General features: G+C 39.5%; 1 protein-coding gene and 1 long non-coding RNA gene across 12 annotated transcripts in view; one reads left to right on the top strand and one right to left on the bottom strand.

The window, feature by feature from the left end:
- The window catches only part of ANO5 (anoctamin 5), a 50,215-nt gene extending 26,239 nt beyond the window's left edge, over positions 1-23,976 (top strand). For 9 of the 11 annotated variants that reach the window (XM_019615258.1, XM_031553392.1, XM_031553391.1 and 6 more), the window contains 17 exons: positions 1,421-1,489; positions 2,601-2,885; positions 3,223-3,336; positions 4,374-4,540; positions 5,250-5,384; positions 6,955-7,060; positions 7,153-7,213; positions 8,584-8,735; positions 12,133-12,207; positions 12,822-13,044; positions 14,808-14,977; positions 16,080-16,177; positions 16,413-16,543; positions 17,320-17,525; positions 18,520-18,701; positions 19,516-19,621; positions 20,346-23,976. In XM_019615258.1, the coding sequence (XP_019470803.1) occupies positions 1,421-1,489; positions 2,601-2,885; positions 3,223-3,336; positions 4,374-4,540; positions 5,250-5,384; positions 6,955-7,060; positions 7,153-7,213; positions 8,584-8,735; positions 12,133-12,207; positions 12,822-13,044; positions 14,808-14,977; positions 16,080-16,177; positions 16,413-16,543; positions 17,320-17,525; positions 18,520-18,701; positions 19,516-19,621; positions 20,346-20,567 (2,502 nt within the window). In that variant the 3' untranslated portion in view covers positions 20,568-23,976. The remainder of the gene's footprint in view (positions 1-1,420; positions 1,490-2,600; positions 2,886-3,222; positions 3,337-4,373; positions 4,541-5,249; positions 5,385-6,954; positions 7,061-7,152; positions 7,214-8,583; positions 8,736-12,132; positions 12,208-12,821; positions 13,045-14,807; positions 14,978-16,079; positions 16,178-16,412; positions 16,544-17,319; positions 17,526-18,519; positions 18,702-19,515; positions 19,622-20,345) is intronic. The other 2 variants (XM_019615256.1, XM_019615259.2) reach the window with 1 other exon arrangement.
- The window catches only part of LOC109367628, a 173,445-nt gene that overhangs the window by 7,812 nt on the left and 140,634 nt on the right, over positions 1-24,999 (bottom strand). The gene's annotated exons all lie outside the window — the stretch shown is intronic.

Below are 24,999 nucleotides of genomic sequence, written 5' to 3'. Positions count from 1 at the left end.
TTTTTTGCTTTGTTTGTTTTTCCAGCAGATTGATTTCCTTTGAAAGATGGCTCTTTCAGGTGGCTGGGAAGTAACATTTACAAGTGTTTCAGGGAAGGTGGCACATGAGAAGAGAGCAAGGTGGTAAAATTTGTATTAGGGCATTTCAGTTTATCCTGCTATGTCTACAGTAAGAGAAGCAAAGTCAGACAGGGCTTGTCCTTTGGCTCTGCCAGTGATTAAGCTGCACAGATTAAAGAGGAGCTGGGTGAGAGCATCTCTGATGGCAGATGCCTTGAGCTGGCTCTCTTGGATCTCCTCTAGGGTTTGCCAAGGAAAGAACACAGGCAGTGTGCTTTGGTGGGGGAAAATGGCATCCAGAATAGCACATGTCTTTGGATGTGAAGCTCACCTATTTGCTAGGTTATCTAGTGTCTAATTTAATGACTAAATATATTTGACAAAATGAGATGTTAGAGATAAGGTAGAGCCTTGCTAGTAACATAGTAAAAGTATCAATGTGTTTTAGCATAGATCTGAGAGCTGTTCCTCAGTCTGCATGCACTGATCCAAGTACTTTATGCAAACTTAAATGTAAATAGGGCAGCCTGCTCCTCACAGAAACAGTAACAGGGAATTGGCTGGTAACTGTGCTGGCTTTTTTTTTTTTCCTTTATCATGTGTGTGTTTAAAAAACATCATGTAAAACTGTGATAGAGAACACATGACACATCATTGCAAGTTTTAGCAAGAAATCAACTGGTTGTCCATCTGCTGCTTTTTAATGAGGCCAGGGCTCAGTATTTAGTATAGCTTGAGGTTATTCTGGCACTTCTTCAGCAAAATTTTACGCAATTAAAAGGAAATTAATTCAGTCTCTCAATAGGAGCAAAAACTGTTCCTGCGGAGAAAGAGGGGAGGAAAATGTTCTTGCCTGAAGACTGCCTACAATTACTGGCAGAAGTACAGGGCTCAAGCAGGATATCTCCACGCCTGTCACATACTGCCACAGGCACGGTTACTTATCTCTGCCTGAAGTCCATGTTGACTTGACACAGGCAAAGAACATTTGGGCTCCCACATGATGATTTTGTAGTCTTATCTACCTGTCCACCTAAGCTGTTTATGAAATGCATTGAATTGTCTGCAATTGGTACCTGAACATTTGCATCAGGCAGGGTTATTAAACTGAAGACACTGTAAACATTAACAGATAACATTAACCCTATCCTGAATGCTTCCAAAATTTTTCTTATTATCTAGTTTTTCTCTTCTACATAGAAATATCTTAATGATAACACTTGCACCAACTCAGAAATGCTTAAGACTTGGCTTGCCTGTCCACTTAACAGGATGGCACAGCATACAAGCCTGTTTCCAACAGTGGGCTAGAAGCCATTGTGAGTCAGCCAGCAAATAAAATGTATTTATTTCTCTTCAGGAAAGAAGAAAAGAATTTGAGAGCAATCTGCAGAAGGCTGGTTTGGAACTGGAAACAGAAGACAAGAAGGTAGGAAAAGAACAAAAGGCAGCTTGAAGAAAAACTAGTACTAAACAAATAGACCTGCAGATAAGTATTTAGCGTATAGCACTTTGTTGCCTTGTAAGAAAAATTACAAAAAGCCCTAGCAGATTTCAGTGGAGCGTGACTTAGTTAAGTGTAGCTATATTTGTCTAGTGGAATTATTTTTCCAGACATGTTCCTAAGGATTGTGCAAAGAAAGTCATTATGTTTCAGGAAGAAGTGATTGTTTTTGAATTCAAAACAAAAAGAAATCGGTTCCAAACTAGGTTAAACCTGTGTGTAGGGTATGCTCACAGCTAGATGTTATCTCACCGGTTAGCAGCATATGTGGGAGACAGTGAATAGATTAACATCTGCTCTCTGGGTGTGGCAGTTCCAATAAGGACAGACCCTGGTGTAACAACTTCAGGATGTTTGATCTGTGTTACTGTTTGGGTTTTAAGTGGAGAGCAGAGGATGCTGCTTTTACAGTCAGTATGTTTTTGGATTTTTTCTTTCTGCCAGAGACTGAGTGAGGCAAAATAACCTGTGATGAAGTCCAGGCTATACAGCCTTAGATGGGGATTCGTGGAGCAATATGTTATATTATCTGATGGCTGCTTTCTTCTGTGTGCATATATGTGACATGCTACAATGACACACGCAGGGTGACGCCTCATGATAAGATTATTCCTTATCATAGCTGCAGGGCTGTAATGGATGTTGCAGCTCTTGATAGTATTGGTCTGCTTTGCTGTATAAGAACTGCTCCTCTGGGAAAGAAATCACCCTGAGAACCTGCAGGACAGCTGGACTGCCAAGTGGCAGTGCTGCACAGTGAACCCTCACATTTCCAATGCCATCAGCATGCAGTGAGCATGCTCAGGCCTTGCAGTGCAAGGTGAATGCAGTCCGAAAAGCATTTAATGGTGCAGAGATTATCTGCATTAACAGTCAGCCATTCACATAACCTATTCAATGTTTAAAACTTAAAGTCTGAAAAAAAGAGGGGCTTTCAAAACTGTAAAAAGAAATAAGCAGTGTGTAACAACTGTACTGATAAATCTTGCAGTAAAACACAGTAATTCTGATGTCAGCTTTAACTTCTGTGGGACAGGAATCTGAAGATGGCAAAATTTACTTTGTGAAAATCCATGCCCCGTGGGAGGTTCTGATCACATATGCAGAAGTGCTGAACATTAAAGTTCCCATCAGGGAAAATGACATTCCCTCAACGGTGGAGAACCCCCTGGACTGCATGCTTACACCATTCAGGCTGCCTGAGAAGGTGATGCACCCAGAGCCAGATTATTTCACTGCACCGTTCAGCAAGGACAAGCAGGAGCTGTACCTCATCAATGATGAAAGCACTTTCTTCTCGCCATCCATGAGAAACAGAATAGTACGTATGTGACTTCTGTCCACTTTCATTTACATGTTAATTTACACTGACTGGAGGAATATACGTTCAAGGAAGGAGAATGTAAGCTGTTGTGCCTGTGGGTAAATATGAGGAAGCCTAGATTTCTGCACAGTTTTCTTAGAGCGCTGAATTAATGTATTTAAAAGTGGCTCTTCTGCACTTCTGCAGGGCAGGTCATGCAGGGAAGGACCTTCTGAAGAACTGCTTTTTCCTTCGCATATTATTCTTGCAGATTACACACAGTGCACAGCCATTAGAGTTCTGTTCAGTGGCCTTAAAGCAGGAAAGGACTGAAATTCATGTGTTTGAATCTCAGGTTAATTATATACTTACACGTTGTCCGTATGGAACAGAAGAAGGGAAGAAGAAGTTTGGGATTAAAAGACTGCTGAATAATGGCACCTATTCAGCTGCTTATCCTCTTCACGATGTAAGTATTCTAGCATTCCACTCTCTTGAGTATTTATCAATGTTTTTATCTTTCACCTACTGTGACATTGCTGTTTACAGCAGAAATGAAAATGTGCTGAAATTCTCTCAGTTTGTCCTGGTAATGGATTCTGTTTTGCAGTACACAGAAATATCTGCCAGTCTTACTGTTGGGCTTTTATGTTCTGAGAGGTTTCTTCCCACTGATGAGTTTCTAGGGTCTACTTTAAAAAGTCAGTCCTACAATTTCTAGGAAATTTATTCCATAGTATATTCCTATAATGTTTATGATACAGATTATGTGGTAATATGTTAGAAGGATAAATGTAAGTTTATAGGGAGAGAGTGTAGCTGATGAGACTCTAGGCTGTACTAGTGCCAGAAAGTACCTCCAACTGTTGGGAGCACCAAAAAACAGTAAGGAGGCAGTGCTGTGAAAATCTTTTCTATACATTACAAGAGTAAATTAGTGTCAGAATTTCATTTTGTTCGTCTTTTCATTCAACTTCAAACAACCACAGCACTGAGTACATGCTAGTGCAATGACAAGGGGCAGGGGAGACAGCTCTGACTTACATTCTCTGGCTGTACAGCTCTCAGTGAAATGCTTTCAGCTGTGGAGTTTGTAATGAGAGACTGCTTCTGAGCTACAGAAGAAAGGATTTAAATTTCCATTATTTTTCCTGAATCAGGAGTGAAATGGTGTTTTTCTGTTTCTGGCAACTTCTGCAGCTGCATATGCTGCACCAGTGTAAAAACCATTCACTGCAGTAACCCTACTGGAGCAAATGAGTATCATAGTACACATGCTGTACAGTGTAGCTTTGGTGTAACATAGCATGAAGTCTCTCCTTACAGTACAGGTTGTTTTAATGTCTGTGATGTTTACTGAAAATGCAGATTATCTTAGAACATGCATATATAAAGAAGTTTCTACTTAAACTGCTAAAAGAGAGCGTGGTTGAGTGAATTGCAAATTATTTTAATTGCCTGTTAAGACATGTACATCATTATTAATGCTCACCTCTTTCAATTTAGTGTTTGAATCTGTCGATGAGCTGTTTTGCCTTTCCTCTGATTTGCTCACAGTGTCAGTACTGGAAAAAGGCAAGTGATCCAAACTGTGACAACGAGAGATACACGCTGTACATGGAGTGGGCCCGCTTCTTGCGCTTCTACAAAGAGCAGCCTTTGGATCTCATCAGGTAAAATATTGTCTCCTTTGTATTACACTGAAAGCCAATTGAATGTAATAAGCTTACAGATTGGAATTTTTTCTTGCTGGGAAATTTTTATTGGGTGAAGACCTGGTGAGAATCAGGCACATAAGGGGGCACTGAGTCCTTGGAGGAGGTAGTATGCGTTTTAACTAGCAACTGGGATAATGCTGTTCTGCAAGTAAAGTCTAGCCAGCTCTCCTGGGATTGATAGATGTGAACGCATATAAAGAATATTTTTTGTTTTATAATCAATATCTGCCACAATTTTCAAATTTCAACTTGAAAAAATGTTGATGAAATCATTTTCTGATGCATAACTCAGTGTTAAACACGAACTTAAGCTAACCTTACCCAAGATTTCTTTGATTTGCCTCATATCAGCTTAATAGCGACCTCATTACTGAATTCATGGGTTGCACCTGCTCTTCTGCCGTACAACCAGTTCTATTTCTGTGATAAACTACCTTTACGTTCTAACTGTGTGATCAGAGCTGTTGTGCCCATTTCTGTGACTCCATGGAGGATGAAAAAGTACATCTTCATTTACACTGTCCTCTGGGGAAGAAAATGATTGAAGCTGGAGCTCTGGTGGAGGATGTGGGAGTGGGGGAAGGGGATGAAAAGAGGCCATGTGTGTTATTCATTCAAATTGTTTCATTGGTTTGGTTTTTTTGTTTGTTTGTTTTGTACACAGGAAGTACTATGGTGAAAAGATTGGAATCTATTTTGCCTGGCTAGGATTTTACACTGAGATGTTATTCCTTGCTGCAGTCGTTGGTGTAATCTGTTTTCTTTATGGCTTGTTTACAATGGATGAAAATATGAGCAGGTGAGTGTAATGTTAAAAATCTCCTGAGCTTGCAGTGGTAAAAGCTAAGTAAAGAAAAAATACTGTTCATGTAGAAAGACAGGTAATGAGCTTTTAAAATCAGCAGACAATTTTATTTTTCACCTATCTGCATTGACCTAAATGGTGGTGAACCATTGGTCCACCATTGGTCCAAAATGGTGGAGTCAGAAGAAAACTGACTATTCTAACTATTAGAATCATAGAATCATAGAATGGCCTGGGTTGAAATGATCATCTAGTTTCAACTCCCCTGCTGTGTGCAGTGTCACCATCCACTAGACCAGTCTGCCCAGAGCCACATGCAGCCTGTGGCCTTGAATGCATCCAGGAGTGCTGGCATCCACAACCTCCTTGGGCAACCTGCTCCAGTGTGTCACCACCCTCTGTGTGAAAAGATGCCTTTGAGATGCTCAGCAAAAGGTGCAGGTCTCCAGCTGCACTGGGATCAGACAGCAGCTGCTACAGTCCAGCAGAAAGCACTCCAAAATCTAAGCAAAAGCAAGCCCTTCTGCCTCTGCTAAGGGCTGGAAATGTGAAACTCAACTTGTATGTGAAAAGCAGTATTTTATTGCCATTTGGCAACGGCTTCTAACATCAGAGTACCTACAGTACATAAGGGCTAAAGAATACCACTGACATGTCTCAAAATTGTTCGTTTCAAGTGTATATCATTGCATTACGCTTTTATATTTTAATCTGTCTCTTACTCTATTGACCATTTTATGTAGGTCATCATTTTTGCTGACTACTAGAAGCACGAGTGCAGTGCAGATCAGCAGTGTTCTGCCATCAGAAATGACTTGATTATGGCAGAAGCTAGAGTTTCCTTCTTTTTAAATAGACTTATTGGTTTCTTCAAGGACCCCAAGATTTACTGTATTCAGGGATTTGGGGTGAGGCAGAAAAGAGGGTTGAGATTTAGGTTTTTCTAAGGAGTCTTTGATAAAATGCTAAGTGTAAACTGCAAAAGGTAGCAAATTAGAACTCAAGAGCTAGCTTTTTGCCTACATTTATCTCTACACAGAACGCAATTGCTGTCATCTGTTCTATTCTGTCACTGTGAGACTTGCACAGTTACATTCAGAATTCACTGGGGAATGGTGCTGTGTATATTCAATTTTCTCTGGACAGGAGAGGTAAACACTAGATTATAAAATTCACTCGCTTGTTAAATTTAAGTAGTAAATCATATTGTACATGACGAGTTGAATTAACACTTTCTTTTAGAAAAGGCATTGTGGGCATCTTGCTAACCTGGTGTGAAATAATGTGGTTTGTATCTCACATAAGAGCAGTGCAGTACAGCTCCTTTCAGACTTCTGTTCCATTACTGGAAAAAAAACAGAATGCCCAAGCCAGGGGATTAGCTAGTTAGCCTCCTTGTAACAGCTTCTTCTTCTTTGCTTGCCCTTGGCTTCTCTGTTAAGCTGCAGATGTTGAGCTTTGAACAAAAAAAGCTTCAACATCTTTATTTTTGAGGAAGTACATTTCATATAGCAGCTCTTAAGATGCTATAAAAACATATACTGTGCAACGTTTCTGTTCTCAGCAAAGAGATCTGTGATCCTGCAATTGGAGGAGAGATCATCATGTGTCCTCTTTGTGACCGAGAGTGTGAGTACTGGAGGCTAAACACCACCTGTCAGTCCTCAGAGGTCTGTACCTGCTTCTTCTGCCCTTTCTCATGTTTATTCACACTGAAAACTGTGAATTTGTTACTGAATGTTTCCTCTGTATTCTGTCGCAGTATTCCCATTTGTTTGACAACGTGGCAACTCTTTTTTTTGCCATTTTCATGGGCATATGGGGTGAGTACATTTGCTAATAAGTTTTAAGTCAAGCAGTAGAGAAATCTTGACCAAACTGTTGAGAGAGGTGTGAAGAAGGAGGATGGATGGCTTTAATATCCTGCCTCCAGTGCAGAAGTGATTATTAGCAGCACTGTCAGGATGAAAATCACTTGGATTCTGTTCCAATCCAAAAGTTTATAGATTACAGTGGGTTTCGATGATGTGGAAATAGATGAATTTTCTGAGACTGCCTGTAAGCATGGGCTCATACTAACTGGCTCAGACTTTAAAATAAGATCATTTTGCACATAAGTTCTTTTCCTGAAGTTCATACGTCTTTATAGATGCAGGATACCAAGGTTGTTATTTCTCATTCCCTAACTACCATGTCTGCTGCATGGGTGGAACACTATATGAGATGCAACTAAGTCTTCAGTTTGGTTACAAATCTTCCATTAACAGACACAGATCTGTGTGCTAATGTATTTGTTATTGAAGGATCTAGCAAGTCACCTTTTCAGACATTTCTCAGAAAAATAATTTTGAGTAAGATCATTTTGTATCGCTGTTTTCCTAAACTTGCTGTGGTTGTAAGCTCTAGCATTTGAGTGACATAGATTACTCATTTAGGAAATACCAAGAGAAGACTTTAGAACTGCAAAAGATCAGGTTTTCTGTGGCTGTATAAGCTATGGAGTCTCTCCACCTCAAATAAGAGCAATCAGATGTCCAAAGGTTTACATTTTAAATTAGTTTACAGAAGGCTTTTAAAACATTATATGATAATATAACTTTTATAGCTGTTTACATATGAAATGAGTTCCTTCTAATATCTATATATATAATGTTATTAAACAACAAACCTAAAGCTAAGCTCCCTTTTGACCATACAAAGCGTTGGACGTCCCCTGTGCCTAGAATGACCATCATATCAAATAACCATCCAAAAGCAACAAAAATCCTTGAATGTAATATTTGAAAACAGCTCTGCTTACTTGTAACAGTTCTTCATGTGTTACACAGTTATACACAAGCAATTAATTGAATTATCACAGGGTTTTTTTTTTTGCTAATTCTGTATTATTATTTGTATGTGAGAAGTAATGACAGCTGTAATTGAGCATGGTTGTTATAAGCATGCCAATAGCCATTTCCTGTCTTGGCATTTCCCATTTCATCCTCTTCTGGAGTTAAATTAACTGATAAATGTAGTGAAACTGTGTTTAAGACTTAGCTTTGAAATTCAAAAGGTAGCTAATAAAAATAGAGGAGTCATATTGTGAGAGAAAATAGCAACCTGAAGAATAGGAGCCAGTACAGAAGCAAGCTTAATTGGTTCAGAAGGTTTTTCACTGCTCCGTTTTAACTATACTTAACACATCCAACAGTTACACTTTTCTTGGAGTTCTGGAAGAGGCGGCAAGCAAGATTGAAATATGAGTGGGATTTGGTTGATTTTGAAGAGGAACAGCAACAACTCCAGCTGAGGCCAGAGTACGAGGCCAAATGTACCCAAAAAAAGAAGAATCCTGTAACTCAGGTAACATTCAGACTGGGTGGACACACACATTCAGTTGTGTGCTGCCAAGATAGTTTGATAGTGTGTGAGTTCTGTATCTAATCACTAGGTAAAGATCCATGCGGCACGTATGGATTGCATAGGAAGAAATAATGCAGCTGACAGCAGTGTGGCTGTGTTAGCATGCTGCAGTTAATAACCCTGCCTTCCAGGGGGCTGTTAGCCCCAGGGCAGCACTGTCAGGGTGTGACTGCACTGCTTCCATGGTTGAAATAGGAAGCAAGGCCTCTCTGCACTTCAGCCTCTCACATGATGGGCATGGTCCATCCCTTAGACCACAGCATTTGTTAATAATTTTCATTTACTATCCTCTAAGGATTTAAATTTCTCCAGGAAACTGATGCATTAAATCAGGAAGACAGAGCAGTGTCTATACCTTCCAGTTGGCTAACACCATCTTTATGGTGTCCTTTACATTTCAACACAGCTGTCTCTGAAATCTTCACACCTCCCTGTGCACTCTTTCTCATCCTTTTACAGCATATTAGGGAGCAGTTGTCTTCACTAAAGACAGACCAGTGTGAGCAGCTGTGGTTTTTCCTCAGATATACGAACACATTGCTGGGGAACACTGGAGACATGAAGGTTGCTGAAGACCATGCTTTGAAATCTAATAGAGATATAATTAACCATGCTTTTTGACTATGCTAAATAGTCTAAATACCTACCAGAAGTTAATCATCTTCATTTACATTTAATTTAGGTAGGAATAATTTCAATTATTTATTTGAGTCTTAGATAGTTGCGTTCCAATACAACATCCACCACCTTAATTTGATGTATTTTTAAATCAATCTTCCTTATTCTGGAATTGTGTATAAATAATTTACTTTCCCTAATCATGAGTACAATAAGGTAACACAGTCTTCAGAGAAAAAACAAACAGAACTTTGCCAGAGTTTGGGAAGCATCCTCGTTACATCAACAGTAGACTTATTTTTCAGGTCTGTCTCCATTCTTATTAGGAAACATGCTAAGTTTATTTCTTGTGAGTTTTTCTGTCTCTCTTTCCCCCTCTACACATTCAGCATTAACATTCTTGCTGCCATACCAGCAGCTTGCATGCTGCAGTCATACAGAGATCTTTGAAGACAAACGCTATGATTTTGAGCGTAGCTCTGCCAAGATATTGCTTTCTGCATGCTCAGGAAAAGAGTTTCAAGCAAATGATAATTTTTGCCAGGCTAGTTGAGCTAATTGCAAACAGGTGCCTACATGCTGTGTGCTAGTTTGCCTCCCTGCGTACACTTCAGTTCAAAACCTCCACTTTCTTCCATAGCTGTGCAGTAGCAAAAAACAGTGGAACAACTGTGGCTCTGCTGCCATGGGAGGAGAGGGGAAATCAGAAGTAGTTCATGGCCCTGGTGTGCTCTGAGGTCCTGTGCAGCAGCAAAGCATGATCGTGTGAGGATAGGGAAGTAATGGCCTGGCCTGTGGGCAGTGCTTACCTACAGTGGGGATCAAAACCTGTGAGCTGGTGAAATGAAGCACCCACAGCAGTCACATATGGCACGGGTTAATGTAACTGTCTGAGGGAAAAGGCTGTTCTCTGTACATTCATGCTGCTCTCGTAAGTCAGACAACCTATTTGGAATTCATTCAGGAGATAGAAATTGGACCTTGATATGTTTTTATCTGTGACTGAGATACTGCACTGTTCTGAGCTTTATAACTATGTATTAACATTTGCCATAAAAATTCAATGGCTGCATAATCCTTTATTTTATGACACATTAATTTATTACCTGGGTGGATTTTCAGAAGCTTTTGTGCAGCTGGGTTTAGCAATGATCCTTGTCAATTCCCAGTTACAGCAAACCAAGCAGGTTGGCCACACCATAATATAATTTCACTACATTAGATAATGTGCAATACTGAGCAGTGACTTCAAATAAATTAATTCTGCAGACTGGGTAAGATGATATAGATACAGGTCACTCAGTTTCTTGCATCCCAAAGCTAGCTTTGCTTCAGTTACAAAACCATTTCTTCATTGTTTAGCTTGGAGAAGAGAAGGCTCTGGGGAGACTTCATTGCAGTCTTCCAGTACTTGAAGGGAGAGTATAGACAGGAGGGGGAATGGCTGTTTAAGAGGGTGAATAGTGAGAGGACAAGGGGGAATGGTCTTAAACTGAGACAGGGGAGGCTTAGGTTAGATATTAGGAGGAAGTTTTTCACACAGAGGGTGGTGACAGACTGGAACAGGTTGCCCAAGGAGGCTGTGGATGCCCCATCCCTGATGCATTCAAGGCCAGGCTGGCTGTGGCTCGGGGCAGCCTGGTCTGGTGGTTGGCGACCCTGCACATAGCAGGAGGTTGGAACTGGATGATCATTGTGGTCCTTTTCAGCCCAGGCCGTTCTATGATTCTATGATTATTCCTGGCCATGATTCAAGGTACTAGGTGCACTGAAATAGAAATTAGCCATCTTCAGGCTTTAATTAACACCTCATTTGCTGTTAAAATAGTATTGGCATCATCCTCACGGTGCTGAACAGTTCAACTAGAACATAAGTGAAGTCTGCTTTTGCTGATTATAGCAGAATCATTATGATGGCATGCTTAATATTGTGCTGGCCTGCAGTAACCAGGGTTTCTTTGTCCAAGAGGGGCAGAAATATGCCACAGTGCCCTGGCCTGAAGATTTATCAAATTCAGATTACTTGCTACTAGATTGTATTCCATTGGCATTAATTTTTAAATGAGCATTTCTTAATACATGCGATGTGGTATTCTAGGAATTAGAATTGATTGAGAGAGAGAGACCTTTACACCAACATGGAAAGCTGTTCTTGTGCTATGTGGGAATACTCTTTTGGGTAAGACCTAGCTGCCTGATGCTGCGGCAGAGATGGGCAACTAATGAGTGTAGCCATTTCTTCAATTCTAAAATTGAAGGAGTGGGGGAGAATGATTTCTGGCTGTGTGGAAAAACATGGTACATCCAAGTAAATGATTGTTTTGTGAAACCTTGACAATAATTTCCTAAACTTTAGTCCAGTTCTGACCTTAGCACTCTACGACAGCTTACCTAGCATTATAGTAATGGTTCTATCCTCTTGTTGGTCTTTTTCCTTCATCTAATTGATATTTTGCAAAGGTTTAACCATTCTTTCCAGGTACCATCTTTACTCTTAGCATTGTTATGGCCACTTCTGTCCTGATGGTTTTTATTGTTAATTTTCTGCTCCAAATTTCAAAATCCTATCCTATCTACTCCTTTAGAGAGACAGTGGTTCTGAGCAGTTTTCCTTGGATGTGGTTACTTTCACACAGCTGTTGAGAGCTCTGTGTGCTGCTTGAAGTTAGAATAAGATGATAGATTTGTGAACTATGCTGTGCTTGCTTGACTGTTTCAGGAAATGGAGCCTTATTTGCCTCTAACTAGCCAGGCTGTGCGGTTCTGCATCTCAGGAACTACAGTGTTGTTCTGGGTGAGCATCATTTTTGAATCATCACGTTAACATCTATCACAATTGCTGATCATCACTAATTATGGTATTAACACATACTAGCGTGGTAGCTTGCCACCTGTTACTGTTCTGCTGATTTCCTGCTGTCATGCAAAATGCATTTCAATTCAGAAGGAAAAGAAACGAAACATTGGAAATCCATCAATAAGTAGTAATTTGAAGAGATCTTATAGGGATAACTTCTCTGGCTTACATGCTATAGTGAAAAAATTGTGCAGCAAAGGTATATAAATTAAATATTATTATTCACTACTGTGAAGTATAGAAATATCCACAGAGTGAATTTCAGGGTGGACAGTATAATCTAACTTGTCTTACCCATTTCCATTTCTGAGTCTGTATCCTTCTGCACAATTTCACTTGTCTTCTGCTTACAAAGTAATTTTAGTGGCTTTAATGTATCTAGTATAACAAATTATTTGTGTACTTTGCATTTCAGTGCTGCTGAACTCATAAAGAATTGAATTTCTCACAAAATTCATAAAACTCATAAAGCATGATGCTGACCTTATTTCAAAAGATGCATGTGTTGTAGCTATACTGAACTGTGTGTCTGAAATCTGTCCTTTCCTTAGGTGTCTCTGATCATAGCTAGCATGATAGCTGTGATCGTGTATCGCCTTGCTGTATACGCTGCCTTCGCCAGCCTCATGGAAAATACTCAGACTCTGCAGCCCATCAGTGGATTACTGACCCCTCAGCTGGCAACTTCAGTCACAGCTTCTTGCCTCAATTTTGTCATCATCATGATACTGAATTTCATATATGAGAAAATAGCTATCTGGATCACTGATATGGGTAAGCAGTGTAAATGAAGTCAGAACTCAGAAGGAATGGCTGGAGGTAGAACATGTTGAAAATAGAGTAATTTATTGTTTGCAACTTTATTCGGTATCCATGGCCATGTTAAATATTTTCCCTGCATTTCAGTAGCTATTGTAAGCTTCTTTCTCATAGTGCTGCATTTGCAGGTACTAAAAACTAGCCTGACGGAGTCAATTGCAGTTCTGAACATAATTAAAATAATTAAAAACCATTATGCATTGAGTTTTTAGGAAGCTGAAAATTATTAGGTGATGATTGTAGTCCCTACCACTGCCATAAAAACAGTTGGGTGATTATTTTTGCATTTTGAGGTTTTACAAGAAGAAGGAAGAATTGGAAGGTGTGTGTTATAGAAGCTTAACTTAATTAATTGTACAGAAGTTCTTGTGTCAGATGTGTGTTGAATACCTCACTTGACCAGATTAGACCAAGAAAAGACAGAACAAGTCATAGATGTTGGTCTTTCTTTCTCAAAAGGCACGAATTATGATCATGAAGGCTCAGTTACGTTATTTTGCTGCTTGGAAGCGAGGCGGATGAATTTCTTAAGTGAGCGCTGCCTGTAGTTATGAGTTAAGAGAGAAAGGAATTCATTTACTTCTGTGGGACTGCTGCCCTCCCGTGGCAGCCCTATGGAATGCAGCTGGCAGAGGCTTAGAGTTGTGGCTTGTGTCCCTGAAACATCTTTCTGAGCACTGCCTGCTCTATAGAACGCTGATGTCAGATTTCAAGTAAATGCCTTCTGTTCTTGAATCACACAAATTTAAACCACAAACTTAGTCAACATGACAGTACTCAGATGTGAGATGACTTTAGCACTGGGCTGGTGAGGTCAACATATTTTCCTGAAGGGGAACTTGAATTTTTGTGGTTTACTTTCTTCTCCTTTCTTCTAGCCTGAATTAGTTGTATTCAGCTGTTAATTAACAGGGTATGTTATTAATAATATGGGCTGCCTGCTACCTTAAGAAGGTAAACATGATGGAAAATGTCATCATGGAAGTAGGCAAACCTTAAGCAAAGGTTTAAGTGATGTCAACTGCCACGAAGATCAGGTTGGAAAAGACCTTCAAAGTCATCAAGTCCAGCCATCAACCCCTGCTATGGAGTTCTATCACTACATCATGTCTGTTAGTGCCATGTCCATGCATCTTTGGAATAGCTCCTAAGATGGGGACTCTCCCACTTCCCCAGGCAGCCTGTATTCTACCCCATTCTTCCCCACTCTCAATTTCTCATTTAAGAGGCACTGGGCCTGTCCAGTTTGAGCTGATGTCAATTTAAGCTGCACGTATGCAGAACATTGCAAAAATAGCACTAGCATCATTCTCTGCAACAAAGCAAAAATATTGCTTATCCTGCCCATTGTCAACATTAGAATTTTCATATTCAAGAATACTAGTTGCTGGTTGAGATGTCCTATTTTTAATATAAGAGATTTGGGGGTAAAACAAATGATATTAGATAGTGTGAAGAAGGCAATGGAATTCAAGAATGGGTTCAAGAATGGGTTCAAGAATGAATTCCACTTGCTTGCCTACTCAGACCAGTGCCTTGTAAATTAAGAGCAGGATGCCTCAGAAGAGGAGCTCCAACTGCTGAAGTGAATTTGGAGAGTATTTTTGATTTTGTGTTCATTTGGGATGTAGGGGCATTGTGGGTGATGACAATTTATGGAAACTGTATCCCCTTAAGAGAATGAAGGAAAATAAAGTTCCTGTTTTCTCATTTCACAGAGATTCCCAGAACTCACATGGAGTATGAGAACAGGCTCACTATGAAAATGTTTCTGTTCCAGTTTGTCAACTACTATTCATCCTGCTTCTATGTGGCCTTCTTCAAAGGAAAGTTTGTTGGTTACCCAGGTGCATACACCTACATGTTTAATCGCTGGCGAAACGAAGAGGTAGGATTTCTTGATAAAGGTGGAATTCATAATTCATAACAAAGTAATTAAACTCTTCATCCCTTTCAACTTTTGGAGTTACAAATTTCCAGCTGCAGGTCTGGTCTGCGGGCTTCCGAGTACTCTTCCTGCTGTTGGTAGTCAGGGAAACCCTGGCAGTGGAAAGTTGTGACTCTCTGGCTGAGAGTCTCACCCATGTGGCTCATGGGTGAGAAATCTGAGTGCTATTCTTGGCCCCACTTCTCCTGAATTATCAGTGGATCTCACCATATGTTTTAAAAGTAGTTCTCTACACTGAGAAATACTGTGAGAAATGGAAATGGCTGCTGGTTTTTTGGGGTCCCTGCTAACTTATAGCTAGATTTTTCACAGAAGCCATCTCGTAAGAGGCACCTCTGTAAGGCTTTGCTTCTTTCATACATCATTGCTAATTATGCTGGCTGTACAGAGATGAAACACAGCGTTTAATGAAGTGTTATGTGGAACTCAGTAGTGAAGGAAGAACTTTAGGCAAAGTACAAAGAAGTAATAGTGTGGTTAGTGATAGAGCATCTCCTAATACAATTTGACTACTAAACTTTTAAGAAGGCCACAATAAAGATCTGAAATTTTGAAGATAATGTTCTTGGCAAACAACAGAGACTGAATATTGGCAGTTATTTAAATGTCCTCAGTGTAGGGAAATGAACAGAAAATGCAGGTGCTTGCTAGGTCAGGGTTGGCCTGGTGTTCAGAGCTGCTCAGGCACCATAGATTCCCCTGGTTGGGGCTCTGGGACAACTGCTGCACCCAGATCCTGCTGCTCCCTCCTCATAGTGACCAGTCTGAAGCATCTCTAAGTTACTCTCTCTTTCAATTATCATTATGTTTGAACATGTGCTCTATTGCTCTATCAAGCATGCTGAGCATTTAATGCCTTTCTAAAACAGCCTTGCTGAAAATTGTATCTTAGCTGGCAGGCAAGGTGAGGATTTAATTATCGTCCTAAGAATTTTTAAGACCTTTTCTTCTCTCCTTTCTTTAATTTATACAGCTGTAGAACGTATTTTGTCTGGGTAATGTCCATTATTAATGCCCATTAATCCCCCAATCTGTCTGTCAGTGTGATCCTGCAGGCTGTTTGATTGAATTGACGACTCAGCTCACCATAGTCATGGCTGGCAAACAGATCTGGGGAAATATCCAAGAGGCCATTGTACCGTAAGTTCTCTTACACTGTGATGCCTGTGTTGTAAGGAAAGGATTGGTAGCAAGCACTGGCGTGTGATGAAGCTAAGAACAATGTGTGCAAATTAACTGTATAGATAGTAGATAGTTTTTGATTGCTTCTCTTTGTGAAAATGTTTGTAAAAGCATATTGAAACAAGGAGATCGCTTAGGGAAAGGAATGCTTGATTTGCTTTTCTCATTCTTAAGTTTTTCTAACTAAATGCAGCTGGATTTGTAACTGGTGGGGACGCCGCAAAGCCAGAAGTAATCCAGAGAATTTGTATAGTCGCTGGGAGCAGGACCATGATCTGCAGACGTTTGGAGCCCTGGGCCTTTTCTATGAGTATCTGGAAATGGGTAAGTTTTAAAAGTACGGAGTTGGAATGAGGATAAGGTACTTTGCACTGACACAAGAAGACTGCATCTCAACTAGTTGTTGAGGGTTAATTGCACCACTTTAATCTAATAAACAGGAGAGGGTTAATAGGTCTAAATGATTCAGTAGGTAAGCCCAGTTATAAATAAATGAAAAGGTGCCTTGTACATCTTTGAATGGGAGGGACGTCACAGAAACATTGTAAACACTGTTTCCCCCATTCGAATGCTGAGCATTGTTCTCATTGCAAACAGCTGTCTCAGTCTGTATCCCGTTCTCGTTTGCAAGCTGATGTCAGTGGAAATTCAAAGTGGTGGATGAGTGACAAATCTGCTGCAAGGGTGTGTGCTACAGATGTGAGATCTGTGAACCACATCAGAGGGAATCCATTTGTTTTAGGAGTGAACTGAGATTGAACCCAGCAGACCAGGAGGGGGAGCACGAGCAACAAAGAGTTTTTCCAAAGGTTCTGTAAACAGGATGTGCATATTAAATTCGTTTACAAAACCTGGGTGTGTTGGTGTATTGGGATTTATTGCTATCTGCTGCTTAAACCAGACAAAAGTTTGTGTTTCATTTCCTGTCTTTAAAATAAAGTGGCAGCATTAGGTCTGCAGTGAGGACTGTCACATTCTGCAAGAGATTTTGGTAATGGAGAAGACTTGTGCAGCCCGATGGAAGTTCGCTGTCTGTCTGCAGGTGGCAAGTTGAACTTTCCTAGAGACAGATTTTGACAATTTTCTTTTCTTGCTTACAGTCATTCAGTTCGGATTCATTACTCTCTTTGTGGCATCCTTTCCCCTGGCTCCTCTTCTTGCTCTGATGAATAATATCTTGGAGATTCGAGTAGACTCCTGGAAGTTAACCACTCAGTACAGAAGACCCGTGGCTGCAAAAGCACATAGCATAGGAGTGTGGCAAGAAATCTTGAATGGAATGGCCATCTTGTCTGTTGTCACTAATGTAAGTAAGCTAACCATGCCAAACCAACTCTTCCACTCTTCTATAGGCTCAGAATGTGCAGATTTAAAAGCCAGCTAATGCTTTATCTCCTTCATCGACACCATTCACTTTATCACGTCACCCTATGGAGATATGGTCCATTTGAGTCTTTTGTCTTGTCCATTTGCTGATATGTGGAGCTTTCAATCCTTATTTCACTGGACTGTAATCTTTCCTTCACATGTCTGTACCTTCTGTCATTTTGAAATGGCAGAAGCCAGTCTGAACTTTAGTGTGGTGGTAGGAGTAGTGGCTCAGAGTACTTGGAAACAAAATGGTATGTCAGTATTTTAAATTAAGTATAATGTAAAGCAGGCTGCTGATCAAGAATTGCTTCTTTTTAATGCAGAATATTCAGCAGTATCAGATCTGTAGATGTCTTAGGCAGCTAGACTACTCACAGCTATTGCCAAACTAGTAAAAATACCTGAGCATTTCAAGTATCTCAGGTTTAGAGGCAAAGCCATAGTTGACTTCTTAAATACAGCTGGAGAAAAAGGCTCCCCTTCTTTCATCAAATAATTTAGCTGTTCCCTCGCTGAATTCACATTCAGCCTTTCTCACATGAATTCAAACCTGCATCTCCCTTTCCACTGTTAGAGAATGCTATTGCTTTGGGGTGGGAAAGTACCAGGAATTTGTCCTGTATTGCATACAGTAGCTGGCATTTCTTAAATGAGAAGAAAGGGAAAAATGATTTTTGAAGTCAAAGTACTCTTCTAGAGAAAAGGATTAGCTGCCTCTTAAAATAGCTATTCATATGTTTTGTTCACCAAGCGTTTAAAATTAGCTGGTTCTTACGGCAGAGGATAAAGGCAGGTTCTTTTCCAGGACAACTGCACTCACCCTTACTTTAGTGGATCCTGGGCTATGTAACAGTCACAGTACCAGAAACTCTTTATGGATCCCCTCACAAATTTTTTGTGCTCAATTTCTTCTCCAATTTCATTTTCAGGCTTTTATTGTTGCATTCACATCAGATATGATTCCTCGTTTAGTTTACTACTATGCTTATTCTGAAAATGAAGACTCGCCGATGTCTGGATACATAAACAATAGTTTGTCAGTATTTGAAATCTCAGATTTTCCTGAGAGAAACAAGCCTAAAGAGAATCCAGAAGGTTTTGAACAATGCAGGTTGGTGTTGGTATAATAATAAATATTTTGTGCCTTTTATAACATAAAAAGCCAGTACAGTTCTGCGTAGTTTACTAGAAATTAAATATCATTTTCAATGTTCTGAAATTTATGTCCCTAAAGTTGCAACTTTGGCCAAAATTTTCTAAGGATTCTAGGCTGCAGTGCTCTGGTGACCATGGAAGTATGATAAAGGGGCGGATTAGACTCCAATGGTGGAAATGAGATATGGCCTTGAAAGTCAAAGTATTAGAGGCTTCTAGAAGAATTGGAGAAGAAGTTCAGAGAAGTCCTGAGTAGCATTTATATTTGATTTGGTGAAGAAAAAAAATATATAAAAATCAAGCTAGAGCTCTGTGATGCTTTTGCTTTAAAGACTCAGGTGTCTGTCCTACTTACACATGTGAGCGTAGAACACCTGATTGAGACTGTGCTTCCATTAAGCCCTGCATCTGTTCAGTATACACAATCTGTCAACATCTGTTGCATTTACTCTGTATTTGTCAATTATTGCGTGGTAAGTTCCATCACTCCTGCATTATTTGATTATTGCCTGGAAGGGAAAAGTAAGCTGTATCTGAAATTTCACTTCTCACACATCCTCATTTATAAGCTGAGGCTGTGAGTGAGAGTGTTTAAACAAACATAAGATTGAAACAAATTGCAAGGCAACCTTTTCCTGCAAAATGAAACAGACCGTTTAAATCAAGATGAAAAGGTTCCTTAAGTGACAGCTGTATTTGCTTGTAAGTGTCACTGAGCTTGTAGTCTGTCTCAGGCTGAATGTGACATTTCACATTTTTCTATTCAACAGGTACAGAGACTACCGGTATCCTCCAGATCATGAGAGGAAATATTTACACACGATGCAGTTTTGGCACATTCTTGCTGCCAAGCTGGCATTCATAATTATTATGGAGGTATGTTCCCTGTGTTATTCCCTTCTGAAGTTAGCACCTGATAGATTTTCTAGGTAGTTACTAATGTTACAGAAAAACAAAGTTGTTGAGAGTATAAAATAGCCTCTTCCCCAAGTCATACCAAATACCCAGGTCCTAAATGGATACTCCAAGTCTAGGAAGTTAAACTGCATAATACCAACAGTGAAAACAACGGATGAGGAGACTGCAAGAATTGATCTGTATTCAAAATCCTGGAGTTGTTTTGTGGTGATGTGTATTGGTTAAAAATTAGCTAAGTCAGTAATTTGGATAACTAGCACTGCAGCATGAAGCTGGTGTTTTAAAGCTTGCTAAGGAAAAGGGTGTACTTGAAGTGTAATCCTTATCACTTCTCCTATTGTATGTTATCAGTTACCCCCAGCAGATCGCTATCAGCACAGCATTGGGAATTTTTTAAAGAAACACTTGGCATTAGAAAGTGATGCAGAAATCCAGACCCTGATGTTTTCCTCCTGGGCTTCCTACTTCATAAATGGTTTGGGATTCAGGCTTTTATATAATAGGGAACATTTTAATCTTTTGGCACATCTCAGGTGCACATTGTTAGTTAGGACAGCCAAATGAAACGTGTTCTGCTTAAGAACAAAAAGAGGACTGGTTTATTCTACATTATGCTGCTTCCTTCAGTTCATTTCCTGTGGCTTCCTTGTTTTATTTATTTCCTTGTTTATTTATTTTGCAGCATGTTGTATTCATCGTCAAATTCTTTGTAGCTTGGATGATTCCTGATGTACCTGCAGATGTGAAAGCCAAGATAAAACGTGAAAAATATTTGACGCAGAAAATCCTGCATGAGTACGAACTTGAAAAACTGAAGGAGAGACTATGTCAAGGTGATAAACGAGCCACAGAAAAGGAGTTCATTGCCACAGAAGGGAGAATGGAGTTATCCAGAGCAATGTAGTTGAAAAAACAACTATTTGGGATTCAGCTCATTTTAGCTTCTTTATCTGTGATTTGCTCAGTATGCATCATCTTAAAGCTGTAGGACAGCTTCAACCCTTTGCTTTCGGTCCAAAGATTTTAGACTTTTCTTTAACAGTCATACTGAGCATTTTAGGTTTAGTGAAAACTATTTAAAGACATGACTTAGGCACCGTTCTCTATGTATGCATCACTTCAAATAATCAGTGTAATCCTGTAATCCTACAATTTGGACCCAATCTCCATACAAGGGATTTTAACAAAAGGACCCACAAGGTATCACAGTCATTAGCACCAAGCCCTTACCCTGTATCCCAGCTGAATGAGAAAGATATCCCAGAGGACTTCTGCTGTGGAAAATGCTGAGCATTACCTTATGATGTGAATCTTTAAAAGCAGAAAGCACTCTTGAGGGAAGATCTGGGATAGGGTTTTAGGGCATTTTTGTATCCACTGTGTTTTCTGAAGTGTTTCTTCCTGGCTTATAACGTCTGTACCCTTTTTTTTAGAAGGAAATAGGTTTTTAAAGATACACCGGTTTAATTCCATTTGGAATTATTTTAAGGCACAGAATTCAGGTAATACTTACTAATGAAGGAAAAATACCCACTGTAATTTATTTTCATTAAGCTACGCCTGCAATAGAGTTTGCTCTTTAAACAGATACTGTGGAATCATCTAATTAATTTTCTAAAAGATGTCTGATTTGGAGAAATACAGCTAATATATTTCTCCATCTCAAAACTTGCCATTGGAAGAACGTGCTTGACGTAAGTTTTGGGCCAAGCTGCTCCTTTGGTTGGATTCTTCCCATCTTTGTGAATGCCAACTAAGGCCTTAAAATCACATGCCCGTACCGTGTACTGTGGAGCGTGACTTCAGAGCACAGCAGGTTGGGAGTTGGGCCTCTATGTTAATTGATCAAACCACGTGATTGTATAGAGAACAGGATTCATATTCAGATGATTTTAGGGATGCCAAGTACTCTATGTTTACGTTGTTATTGTCCTTATACATAGGAGCTTTTCTTTTTAATCCACAAGAGGGAATTTCTTTTGTTCTGTCACGGGGCCTTTCACCAACGTTATAGAATCTGTAAGTAGGTAAATAACTACTTGTGTGTAGGAGCTACCAGCTGTTTACAAACGTGCCCTTGTTTTATAATTTTAAGCAGTTATGCATTTTTATCATTTTGCTGTATTTTTAAAACATATCAACACTTCCACACTTAGTGCCTTGTTTATTTGCATTTGGCAAAAGATGTGAAAACAATCACTATGTGGAAACGAGCATTTCCAAAGTGTGCTTGCAGGCATCATGATACTGTGAACCTGCACACATGCCTGTAGTGTTAGCCACACAATGCCTGCCTTGGCACACTTGTCTTTGTTAGTGCTATGCAAACCATTCATGCCCAACTGCCCATACCTATATGCTTGGATCAGCTAGCACCAGGCTGTTGAGTTCTCTCGTGTGCAAGTACACTGGCTAGAGAGATGAGAGATTGTAACACATTTGCACTTTGATAGTTATACTTCCTTGCAAGTATACAAAAAAAAAGTTGGATTTGAATGCCATATCAGCCAATGATGTACTGTTTACAAGATCCACAACCTACGGTTTTCATTTTTTGTTTCAGCAGACCTAGCCAATTTTGTCTAGTAACTTTAATGTTGTAATCGGTGTCTTGGGTGGAACTGTAATTACTAGCAAAAGATCTAACACAGAAGTGCCTACCTCGAGCAAACATTGCATGGTTTGGCTGCCAGTCAAGGAGTTGAAGCAGATGTACATTTCTCTCCATTTCTGTAAGTTATTCAGCTTATTCTGTAAGTTTGCTTAGTAGATCAAGCATGTTGGCAGTTCAGGTTTATGATGAACTGTGTTCTTACATATCCAGATACATTTGAAATAATGGATTTACTGCAGGAATGCATGTATGAATAAGCTAGTTCTGCTGCTTAATATGTAAGCCAAAGAAAAATACCAGTCACCATGATTATGTAAGTGACACCAGAACTTATATACTGCAAGCACTTTGCTGCTTCTTACATATGTACTGTTAATTAAATTGCTTAATTTAGATTTCATGTTTTTTTTTCTCCTGTTAGCAAAGCAAACTGTTGCTTCAAATAATAAAGTGGTGAGATGCAAAGCGATACTTTAGTGCAAAATATACACATCTGCCTGAAACTGAAAAAAAGTTGGAAATTCAGCTTTAGATTCCCACATATGGAACATTAGCTTCTTCAGGTCCTACAATAAATCAAGTGTCCTTTCAAGTTATTGCACTTGAAAAGTTGTCAACAAAATAGCTGTCTTGTGAATGATTCTTGCCATTTAAAAGCAAGATTAAGAACAACAAGGAAATTCCTGAGTTCAGGGTACAGCACTGATGTGCAGAAGCCCCACGCAAAGACCCTGAATTTGATTTCATGCTTGGCCTCCACTTCTTGCTTCTTCCAAATGTGTTTTTTGACATCACTTCCTATTTGTTGCTATAGAAATATGTTTTGCAGCAAAAATGAAAAGATCTGGGACCTACTTCTTTAAAATATATGCAAGTGAAGGAATCTATCCTTACATCCATAGCATTACTTCATGGTATAATAGAAAACTGTTGGCAAGAATAAGCGTTGTCATATTAAGAGCAAACGTCACAAAGAAAATCCTATGCCTGTTTGTGTAACAGTTTGCCTTTGCTTGTGATTCAGCAGTGTTTTGGCAAAAGCTCATTGGCACACTTAGAAGGATTATAATGGTCCAAGTACCTGCTTCCTGAAGTGTGAAAAGTGGCAATAACAGAAAAATGGTCTGGTCAGTTTGAGGATGTAGTTATCATTAAAAGATTGGCTTTCAAGATGTCCAAAATACACATCTAGAAGTGTCCTTTGACCAAAGGGATGTTACTTCCACATTGGAACTGCAGCAGGTAAAGCTACAGCAGATTGCTTCATTAGAATTAGTGGAAAAAATAAAATCGGCCTTTCAAGTGTCATACAATCAGGGATTATTGTTTTTTCAGTTGAAATCTAGTATTTATATATTAGGTTGATATTATCTGAGCAAATGACTGCAAAATGAGTGCTACTATAAAACACTATGCTGTTGTTTTTTCTAGAAGATATTATTTTTAGTTTTTTTTATGTAATACTATCAGCTGGAGACAGTGGGAAAGAGTGAAAAATCCATGGACTTCTGTACTGTTCTGTGTGTACTGCTTGTTCTGACTCATACTGTCATGTAATCAGAGTGGAATTTGTCTGCTATGTATGTTGCTGGTATATACGATACACTAATGTTGGAATAATTTTTTTAAAATGTTGCATTCAGCTAACTTATATATGTACATTTAATAACCTGGCAAATAAAGCAGTGTTTATTTTTAATACGCTGTCAACTTGTTTGTGAAGATGCCAAGAATTCTTTTAAGTGAAACACCCAGAGAGCCTCACAGAGAAAGATATTTGTACAGATTTCTGCAGCTCAACGTGTGGGATATTTGGGTGCTGCATACAGATTTCCTACAGTAGTAATTTCAGTAGCCTGAGTAAGAAACTTGGTAAGAAAGCCTACATCTGGCCACCATCTGAAACAAGGACCACACTGTGTAATTTTGTTGCCTTACATTTCCTTAAGAAACTACTTAGCATGGGAAACGTGTGCTAAATTCTAAACGCACTGTAAGCAGTGCACATCAACTGTGACGGAATGAGTATATGATAGCTTATGAGTGAACTTAGCTTTGAAAGTTTCTCATGTTAGAAGGCCATGATATAGTAAAAAGATTCAGCCTTCAGGTACAGTACAAACAGTACATCAACATAAAATCATTAAGTTTGGAAAAGATCTCTCATCCCCAAGTCCAACTCCAGCCCCTCTTCACCATGCTTGTTGACTATCACCTTCATCCCTATAGTTCTGGAACACTTCTGGGGATGATGACACATGTAACCCCATTCACAAGGTAACCCAAAGTTTGAAATCTCCACATTCCATGTCAGATGTAACCAGAGTTGGAGATAGAATGACAGGTCACTAGGTGGACCAACCTGTGGTTTGGCAAAGAGGTTGGATAAAGGGAGAGCAAATGCAGCCCTGCCAAAGGGCTTGCTTAGATGTGAAATGCTTCCTTCCCTAAACAGATGGAAAGAAGGAAAAACAATATATGTGATCATTACCATACTGATGCTTCAAATAATCGAGAAGTTATATGGTAATTAAATTAATTTGTAATGACACTGAGCCCCAGCTACTGTTCTTGTCTGTCTGCCCGCATGCCCAGGGTCATCACTCTGCAGCTTAGTCCCGGAATCCTTGAAAAGGAATAGCTAAATTAAATCTTGTTCTGGTTTTAAATAATCATTTGTCTCTTCCCCACACTTACATCATTCAGATGCAGCTCAGGAAGT

This window comes from Meleagris gallopavo, chromosome 5 (assembly GCF_000146605.3).
Source record: "Meleagris gallopavo isolate NT-WF06-2002-E0010 breed Aviagen turkey brand Nicholas breeding stock chromosome 5, Turkey_5.1, whole genome shotgun sequence".
NCBI classification, from domain to species: Eukaryota; Metazoa; Chordata; class Aves; order Galliformes; family Phasianidae; genus Meleagris; species Meleagris gallopavo.
The sequence above is the reverse complement of the archived record's forward strand: the minus strand, read 5'-3'. Positions and strand labels throughout refer to the sequence as shown.